The following is an 11,220-nucleotide window of genomic DNA, read 5'->3' on the forward strand; positions in this document are numbered from 1 at the left end:
GAAATACCATCAAGCCAAAGCCTGAAGTAATTGTCCTGAACAATTGCCCAAGTTCACCTCCTATCTCACAAGTTGATCCAACTTTAGCACTTTCAACATCTAAAGCAGTAGAATCCACATCTAAAGTAGCTGAAATAAAGCTTAAGATCAAAGATCAAGGTATGGGAGAATATTCTATTGAGCAAACGTTTTGTGTTTCACAGCTCCCACCTTCACCTAAATCTTATGGCAAGCCAATGTTTGGTAGACATACATCTTTTTATTCTAGGAGACAATTGAGAGACATTTTTTTTAGATGGGATACATTATTAGAGGAGATTGATGAAAAAATATTAAGGAATGGTTATAGAAAGAAGAATAATACAAGGTAGATACATCAAAACTAGACATTCAATTACCTCTTTAACAATATGGAAAAGGGTTCACTATAATGCAAAAGATGGGATACGATGGCCATGGTCCCACTAGATTAAGAAAGGAAGGAATTGTGGAACCTATACACCTTCTTCATAAGCCCCTGATGAAACAAAAAGATTGGGATATAATGAAGATGTTGAGAAAGCTACACGTAATTTGTATGAAAAGATTCAAGAATTACAAGAAAATAGTGAAACTGATTCTCATGAATGGGAAGGGCTTCCAGAGGTATCTTTTGAAGACAAGCAAATAGATGTAATTTATTTATATAATATACTAGACAATGAGGGACTTAGTTCAAGTTTCAGACCATTAAAGCAAGAACCACAAAATGTTATGACTGACTCTCATGAGGAGGGTTGGATATCGGATGCACCAGACAACCTTGAGGTAGTTATCGATCTTGAAATCAAATATATAGTTATTGACCTCTGAAAATTTTACATGCTTACTATCATGTCTTTTGATACCAATGAGATTGATGACCTTCCTCTTGTGCACCCTGAACTTATAGATTGGGGGCAAGAAGATCCACCTGAACTCCAAACCTTTCCTAATGACCATGCTATCATAAACTTCTTGAATCCCATGGGTCTTTTATATGTAGAGTTAGTGATACAAATTCAATTGAGAAGCTCAATATTATTGCAACCACATTTGGAGAAAATGCCAAGCCTTTTAGTCATAAAAATGCAAAAATGAATAATAGATCTGATGGTAAAAACCGTAATGTGGTAGTATTAGATCTTGAAAAAGTAAAAATAAAAGATGTATCTGATGGTGAAAACCTCTCTAAGGTGCCAAAGGATGGGAGGCTTGAAATTATTCCCTAGCCAGAATACCAAGAAAGATATTCAGTCATCATAGAACCAACAATACCTATCAACATTGGAACAGAGGATAATCCTAAGATTCTTCATTTCGCGACATCATTATCACCAAAAGAGAAAGAAAATTTTATCAAGTTTTTCAAAGAAAACCAAATCAATTTTGCTTGGTCATATGCAGATATGCTTGGCTTAGATCCTGATTTAATCATGCATCACTTATCCATAGCTCTTGAGGTTAAGCTTATAAAACAAAAGTTGAGAAAAATGCATCCGCATATAGCTCTACTAGTCAAAGTTGAGTTGAAAAAGTTGTTGGATGTAGCATTTATCAAATCTATTGATTATGTTGAATGGATTTCAAACATAGTACCTATTTCAAAGCCAAATAAGAGCATCTGAGTCTGCATAGATTTTTGAGACTTGAACAAAGCATGTCTAAAGGATGATTTTCCTTTGCCCAATATATATACCATTATGGACTTAACTGCAAGACACACTATGTTATCTTTGATGGATGAATTTTATGGTTATAATCAGATAAGGATAGCCCCAGAAGACCAAGAAAAAACAACATTTACCTATCCCTAGGGGAAATACTATTGGAATATCATGCCATTTGGACTGAAAATGTAGGAGCTACATATCACAGAGAAATGACAACAATATATCATGATATAATACACACATTTATGGAAGATTATGTTGATGATATTCTGGAAAAATCATATACTAGAGAGGAGCATCTTAGAATTATACACAAGATTTTTAATCAGATGGAGAAGTTTAATGTATGCTTGAATCCTTTGAAGTGTGTTTTTAGAGTAATATCTAAAAAACACAGGGATCAAGAGCTAGAATATTATTTTTTTACACCACAAGGAGATACCATACCTAAATCATACCAATTAATGTTTCCTTGTATTAGTGACTGGAATAAAGATGGGATTGGAGTGGAAGATAAAATAACTTAATGTTTATGGAGACTATCAGTTGGTTATCAATCAAGTGAATGAGGACTATCAGACAAAGGATGAAAAGTTAATACCATATAAACGTATGGTATATGACTTTATAAATTATTTTGTCTCTATTCACTTTGAACAAGTGCTTCGATTACAAAACAAATCAATTGATGATATGGCTACCATTGCTTCCTTTTTGGAGATCCCTGAAAAGCATGAGCGATATGAGTTTTTAGTTGAACAATTATATACTCCTGCATAAAGAAGACTTGCAATACCAAGTTATATGTCATTTTGTTGGCCCTGATTCTCCCATATATTACAACATATATACTTATTTAAAATCATATACCATGGTGCCTAACGTATCCAATAATAAAAAATGGATCTTTATCCACAAAGCCTCTCATTACACCATTATAGCCGACACCCTATATCGACAAGGTCTTGACGGTAGTCTCCTTAGGTGTTTGGAGCATGATGAAATATCAAACTGCTTTGCGAGGAATTCATGAAATCGTCTGTGGGACCTACTCTAGTGGTTCGACTTTAGCTAAGAAACTCATTCGTGTGGGATATTATTGAGATTCATATCAGTTTGTGAGAAAGTGCAAGAAATGTGAAATACATGGTAATCTAATACATGCACTAGCACAAGAATTACAATCTTTGGCATCTCCATTACCCTTTTTCAGTGGGGACTTGATCTCGTGGGTAAGATCCATCCACCATATTCAAATGACCATAAGTTCATTATTACTACAACAAAATATTTTACCAAATGGATCAAAGTTGTACCCCTCACTAATATCAATGGTAAAGAAATCACTTCATTCATTTTGAATTATATTATCTACCACTATGGTATCCCTCAAACCATTATCATTGATAATGGTAGGCCTTTTAAAAACCAAGATGTTAAAGATATTTGTAACAATTTTTATATCCAACGCCATTTCTCAACACCTGATTACCCGCAGGGCAATGGCAAAGCTTAGGCCTTGAACAAAACCATTTTGAAAATTTTAAAGAAAATGGTCAATGAAGTTGGTTGTGACTGGCATATACAATTAAATCCTTCTTTATGGGCCTATAGAACTAGTATTTGTACACCTACCGATGCAATGCCTTATTCTCTTGTCTATAGATCCGAATCCGTCTTACCTATTGAGGTTGATTTGCCATCACTCCGAGTTTCATTGAAGGGTTTGATACCAGATGATGATTACCGTGTTTCCAGATTGCAAGAATTAGAACTGTTAGATGAGAGGAGATAGAAATCATTTAATCATTTGAAGGCTTACCAATATTGAATGTTAAGAAGTTATAATCATAAAGTCAAGCCTCATGTTTTCCAAGTTGGTGATCTTGTGCTTAAGGAGAATCCTCATAATCAACAAGATAGAGAAAATAAGGGGAAGTTCAAACCCAATTGGTTAGGTCCCTTTGTTGTTGTAGTGGCATACGGATCAGGGGCTTATCAGCTCTCCACACCTACAGGTGAACTGTTGGATGATCCAATAAATAGTATAGATCTTTGTAAGTTTTATACTTAATATTTTTGAAAACCTTAATGCAAGCGGAAAAAATACAAAAAAAATTTTAAAAATCAAGAAAAATACAAAAAAATCATTAAATTATAAAAAGTGTAATAAAAGAAAGTAGTGAAAACCTGGCAACAAGCGCTACTTGTGACAAGCTAACCCTTCTATCTAATTTTATTATAATATTATTTTATTTATAACCATTCTATATAGCCATAATAAAACTTTTATCCATGCCTATCCATCACATGTCACACCTACATAATAAATCCTACCATAGTTTGATAGCTAGTGCTTCCGTGCACCTATCCTATTTTATCCATGATAAATTGTCAATACTTTGTCCATCATTCTTCTATCCATAATAAAGCAGTTAATTCCTATTTTGGGGGCAAATCCTCAACCTAGTTGTGGAACAGGATCCTTGAGTGTCACAAATACAAGAAATGAATCATTGGATGACGAGTGTAAGTAAATAAGGAAACATCAACTTCAGCAATCATAACAATGACAATATACAATCACAAGAAACTATTAAAGCAGATGATTACATCTATTTTGGCATGAAAACATACTTAATGGCATGGATGACTCAATATTTCTATCTTGGTTTTTGTTGATCATGTTCCCTATGCTACTCCAAGATGTCTAAGACTAGAGGAGCTATGATGGGGCATGGTTATTTTTCTTTGTTTGCTTCTTGTGGATTATTCTTTAATAATGTGTGTACTTGTCTAAGGACATGATTGGCAAAAGATCATTGAGGACATTCTGAGTTATGCATGAAATAGGACATTCCTTGTCTTTTTTTGCAAGGGATACTCAAGTCATCTTCATCTCATTATACCTAGATTCTTGTATTAACTTGATAAAACAAAATCCATGTAAGAAATACTTAGGTCATCCTGGTGTAATTATACCTAGGTGCTTGTATTATCTTAAAACATTTTAAAAGCTCAATGATGAAATAAAGAACTGTCCCAATGTGTTAAGAAGATGACAAAATCATTTAGATAGGTCTTGCATTTTGTACCATTTACATAGGTGTTGCATTTCATCTCAATAGGTAATCATCTAGTCATTCATAAAGATCAAACGATTGTTAAGAGTCACGATTGACTGTACTTGGACAAATAAAAACAAAACATCTGCATTCATTTTAGAGTTTTAAGTTTATTCCATCATTTTAGAATTCACTATATTTATCATTTAAAGTCTTTTAGGTTTATTCATTTATTACTTCATTATAAGCATTTCATAAATACATCATCAAAAAATAATACTACATTACATATGCATATATCTGCATTTCATAGTACATTATCATTATATAATAAATAAAATGACATATGCATCATCACCATTATAAGCATCTCATCATAAGACATAATAAACAACATCATGTAGGAATCATACATTCTACCATACATTATAGGCATGCATAATACAAAGCATCTCATAATAAAAGCATATAGATGGTAGTGACATCAATATTTCATAAGCCACTGTATACAATATCATAATAGATGTACATCATAGCTATCCATATAGGAATCATCATCATGTAGAATATCATAACATCATCAAAATCATAAACGTAGGTCATTAAAAGTAATTTAGCATCATCATGGATCATCATAATAACATGTGTGTAAATCAAATAGAAACCACATATAGAGTTAATGAAAGTTTGTCTGCATATCATGGATCATAAAATATCCAAGTATATAATGATATTTGGGTACTAAAAAATATACAGTCCCAAATGATATAACATGAAATCAAGTATCAACATATCAAGTGGCACTACCACTAGAGGTTGTCGATCTCTGAGCACCTATGCCTGCTCCAACTGATGGTCCTAAACTTGGATCTAACTCCCTATGAGGTGGCCCCATGATACCGCCACTCTCTATCTATGGATGTCTTGATGGCCACTGAGAATTCAACACATAATTGCCTACTCTTTGACTGGGAGGAACAACACACTCATATAAACTACACCAGTGAGTTATCTCCTTTCCAATGCAGGCCATCTCTCTGATAGTGTCACCATGAACTCCCTATGTGCCCACCTACTCAACAACCTCTAGCATGCTCTCGGTTCATCTATATCTCTCAATGGCACTATCTCTTTCTAATGTCAAAGCTTGCATCTAAACCTGCAGCTGTTCAATATGTGCCTGTAACTGCATAACCTAAGCCCTCAAGTCATCCCTATCATCATGAGCTAGTTGTACCATTGGTTGTTGTGCCTCTACCTGATGTACCTATGGTTGTTGTATGGGCTATAGTCTAACTACCCTTCACCTAATCAGAGGTACATCATCTTTTGAATCATATCCTCCATAGCCACCAACATTGTTGATATCCTGCACAATCCACAGTGGACCACCTTTTCCCTCTTTGCCTCGGCCTGCATCACCACCTCTCCCATCTCCATCTCTTTCTCCTCTGCCAATAGCCATAGGAAGTCCTCTAACTCCATCTCCAAAGGGTCTACCTCGTACTCAAGCCCTACCTCCTCTCTTGCCTCCTTTGCCATCATCTCCACCCTCACCCTCTCCACCCCGATCACCATGTCATCGTCTCCTCCTCGGTCGAGGGTCCCCATTATCATCATCTGAGTCACCTGAACTAGGTGGTGGCTGTGCTGGATCTATCAATCTGGGAAATGGATTCTCTGTAAAATACGTGGCATACTCCTTTGTCATACCAACATCCAATATGTGTTGTCAAAGATCGTATGTCGTATGTGTCATAGAAATAAACTCTACATAGGCAACACCGAACGAAAGAGATGGACTCCACTATGACCTATCCTTGTGTTGGTGCCCAAAACCATAGATTCGAAAACCTAAAGATTTGCCAAATCCTTAAGTAGTCCAATCAGCCTTGGCCAACAAACAGGAATAGTCAAAGACTAAATCCCTCTGCACTTTAGGCTCCACTGAACCTAGGTGGGTATACCTCCCCCTCTCAAGCACAATAAGAGTTATTTAACATGGATTTAAACTTTTCTAAGACAACTTTGTGCAAGAATGGCAATAATTTCCTACTACTGTTGAGTGCTTTTATTTGAATGCTTTTGAAATTGAAAACTGAATGTAAAGATAATTGTGTATAAAGATTGTTGTATTTTGGAAATAAAATGCTTTCAGGACATACGAGAAATATGCAATAGATTAGTTCAAAAGGATTTAGAAGAATGTTTCTCTCTCAAGGACCTTATGCGTATCAAATCAGAATCTCAGAGAATGAATAACAGACTAGTGCCTCTATCCAAGAATATATATGATACTTTGTGGACAAATAACTTTATCAACTCAAGAGACAATGTTAATCTTCACTATAAAGATTCAGAATGTGTCACATAAACAATAAGAACCCAATCTCACATTTAATGTAATAGCATGTGATTCACATTATAGCAAATCCTTAAACAGATTTATCAAGAGGACAAAGGATATTTCATCAACACAGAAGTATACACTATATTTGAAGTAGAAACAACGAACCTTGTATAGTAATCTCTGAGAAATGACAACACACAAAAGCTACACTTGGAGATACTTCATTACAATTTGCTTGCACAAAATGATACTTCTTCTTCCTATAGACTTCCCTAATACAAATGACTTTCAGTCCTTACAGTAGCATGATGTTCTATCAAAATCTCTATCTCTCTATCCCAAACAAAATTACTCCCTATAAGTATGTCCATGAAAAGGCATATATGAAAGGACACACCCTTTCATACACAAGAGGGAGTTACAGACAATTGCATTCCCAAAGGACACATCCTTTGGTTTGAAAAATAATTACAAGTAATAACCCTAAAATCAAACTAAAGAAATGCTTTAATAATGTTCTTTTATTTTCTTCCTTGATGAAGTTCCTATGTAAATCTTTAAATATTCATTATCTTCCCAAAATCTCCAGCACATAAGATAAACCAATCAAATCCCTTGGTTTGAACATTAAATATATCTCACCTTGAATTAGGTTAGAAACTATTATTTGTAAAATCAATCAAACTCTTATTCATAGGATATAAATAATTTACCCTAAAGAACATTTTAAATATATTGACTTAGGGTAAATAGCATATGAATAGATTTCCTCATAACACTAAAATCCATTTTAATAAATGCTACTGGTCATTTTACCTTGGGTAAAAAGAAAATAAAATACATGTTCTCTTTTAACAAAATAATAATCACACTTTGATTCCTCACATACATTATAAATATTTACCCTAACATGTATTCAATTAAGTGTTTTTAGGGGTAAAAATATTTATAAGAATACAATATAATATCCACTTTGGTAATAAAATGCTTTCAATGATTTTCAATATGCATTTAAAACATTTGCAAATATAATGTATTTCTCTCTTTTGACGAAATATATTTATTTGAAATTTCTCAAAAGGCAAAGTAAAGAATACTATTCATCGAAATATAATAAATTTACTTTCAAAACATCTAAAATAATAAAGAACATTACATCTCAAAATAGAATATTAAAATATTATTCTTGGATAAGGAATACTCCCGGCTCCTTAATGTGCCTAGAAATTTAATTTTTCCCATGTGTAACATCCTGCACAAAAATGACAAAATTAGTTTATTGATAAAAATAGTCACACTAGGGATATATTAAAAATAGAATCTTTAATAATGCAATCCCTAAGGTAAATATTTAAAAATAATAAATCTGCCTTAAAAGAGATATATGTATCATTTCTTTATTATATAACACTTTTAAATTTAGGGCAAAAATATAATGTGAAATATTCCCAAACATTTTATTTTAATAATGAAGTGATTTTTCTTCTTTAAATAAACTTTAATAATAAAAATCACTTTAAGAAATCCTTCTCAAAATTGAGTAAATAACATTTAAGAATATTTACTTTTAAAATTTTCAAGAGTAAAAAATGATATTTAATAATGCTTTTGGAAAAACAAAATCATTTTCACCCTTAATAAATAAACTATTTAAAATACACTCACCTCATGGCAAAATGAAAATAATAATATTACCTCCAAATCATTCATCGGGTAGCTTACTCTATAGGGGTAGCAAGTTTTTAATTATGTCGATCCCCGATGACTTACTTATTTTTCTAGAATCATAAAACCATTAATAAAAATAATTTACCCTAAGAAATGTATTTTACCAAAACTCAACCTTTAGGGCAAAGCTATTTTTATTGCAATAAAACCCTCACAAAATTCTCCTAATATTTAGGAGATTTTCAAGAATGATCTATAAAATGGAAATCACCTAAAATAAATAAAATTTCAAGATCAAGAAGTCCCTATAATAATGCCTTTGGAGAAAAAATCATAATTACTTTACCTTATGAGATAAAAAACCTTTTACCTCCCTTAAATACTTTAAATCTTTTATTTAAAAGATTCAAAGTATGCTCTTCATAATGTGCCCTTAAATAATTTATTTAAATGATTTAAACATATATGTAAATTAGAGTATTTATATATTGCTTTTGAAAATAAACTCTTTATTTCCTTCAACTGACTACATAGTGTTTGATCATTTCATTTGATCAAACACAAAATCTTTTATTTCCTGCACATCACACGAGCTCAAAGTTTGTGTTAGTTTTTAAAACATCATATAGTTTCATAACACAAATAATTTAAATGCTATAATATTAATTGGAGGATAAAAAATAATTTTTTTAAACTTAAACACTCTCCAATTAATATAATTAAGACTGATTGTACAAAAATAAAATATTGTGATGGAATTCAATCATTGTATTGTCCCTGTAGGAGAAAACTGATCAATGTCTAGATAACATGATTTTGAGAAAAATTTAACATTGCACATAGTAAATTGCATTTGGATTTATTTTACAAGATATATAAAATAATAATATAATACTAAAATTTGACATAATAATACTTGCATGTAAACAATTAGGGTTTGAGAGGGCGCACCTAGAGAGATCTGAATTTATGAAGCACATACATACCTCGCATCATAGGTTCCTGAGAGTTGATCATAGGTAATACACACACTTGAATGGAGAAAATTGCTTTCAAGTGTGAACTTGGAACTCTAAAATTTGAAAATTTTAGGGTTCCAACACCTTATATGTCCATGCATACAAAACAACTCCTTGTGGCGTCCCCTGCACTCTACCAATCTATTTGTAAACTCGAGCAATCAACTACCACTCAAAGAATATTGGCTCTGATAAATCATTGGAAGTACTCTAGCATCATCTAGCCATGGCTCACAAGTGGCATATGGCCTTCACACAATGCTATCCATAGTATCTAAAACATATCTCCAGTACTCAAGCTTACCCATCTTGGGTTGGGTAATGATACCTTGATATAAGTATATGTATGGTTGTTCGTCTCCTCAAACCTGATCATGTATAGGTCGTGTGACATCTATGTGCTCCCAACACCATATCTGTAAAAGTGTAACACTTGAAGCCAAACTAGCTGCACCATCATATACACCCTGATATAAATCATGGTATGAATGTGCTAACATACACACACCCCATGCATATCGTGTCCTGTGTTGCATCATCCTCAATAGAATGCATCCCCAACCAACTGAAATACCACAAGATATCCTATCAGGACAGCTAAATCCTCCAATCAAATCAGCCAAAATAGAGGTCAAAGGCTCATAATACATCAACATATCCTCCCATCGCACCTTAGAGCCATCAATCATCTCATCATCGAACACTTTCCGCAAAGTTGTTGTGCCACCCATCTCGTGATGATCATACTGTACAAGCTCACCAGTAATAGGGATGTGAAGAATCATATACACATCCTCTAAGGTCACACTAATCTCTCCATTAGAAAGATGAAAAGAGTTGTGGTCAGTATACCACCTCTCTGTGAATGCTGTCAGTAGCCCCCTGTTCGTCTTGACCTCAAGCATATACAAGAGATGTCTCAATCCACAAGCTTCTATGTGCATAATCATCGCAACGTCTAAATCAAGGATCAAATGCCTCATAGAAGGAAATCTCTCCCGACACCGGAGGACATCTAAATCCTCTTGGATTATCAAACAATGTTATCTAAGTTATTTATCTAACAATCAATAAAACTATCAATGGAAAATAGTTGCCTAGCCTATCAACTCTTTATTGGAGACTAGATCAGTCTCTTTGAGCAAATATCAATCACACAAATCATTCTTCATGATTTTTGTCAAAATAAATCATTGGAAAACTATCAAACTAGTGACTTGATGACAAAAGTGCTATAGTTATAAACATAAGCGCTAAAAAATATAACATTTGTGCTATAACAGTCAAATACGATACAATAATCCATGAAAGCGGTATAACAAACAACAAATGCACTGAATAATGTAAATGCGTGAAAACAAATTGCAAATGTGTGATCTAAAATGATAAAAGCAATAATCTAAACAAATGTGCAACAATAACATGCA

The 11,220-nt window shown here is 33.2% G+C and overlaps 1 protein-coding gene across 1 annotated transcript; it reads right to left on the reverse strand.

The window, feature by feature from the left end:
* Positions 1–10,155: 10,155 nt before the first annotated feature.
* Positions 10,156–10,743, reverse strand: LOC131857659 (protein MAINTENANCE OF MERISTEMS-like). Its single transcript, XM_059210359.1, has one exon. The coding sequence runs from the start codon at positions 10,741–10,743 to the stop codon at positions 10,156–10,158; it is 588 nt and encodes a 195-aa protein (XP_059066342.1).
* Positions 10,744–11,220: the final 477 nt, after the last annotated feature.

This window comes from Cryptomeria japonica, chromosome 1 (assembly GCF_030272615.1).
Source record: "Cryptomeria japonica chromosome 1, Sugi_1.0, whole genome shotgun sequence".
In the NCBI taxonomy this organism is placed as follows: Eukaryota; Viridiplantae; Streptophyta; class Pinopsida; order Cupressales; family Cupressaceae; genus Cryptomeria; species Cryptomeria japonica.

Coding starts and splice junctions, on each gene's coding strand:
- LOC131857659 (XM_059210359.1), bottom strand. CDS start 10,743: ATGATTATGCACATAGAAGCTTGTGGATTGAGACATCTCTTGTATATG.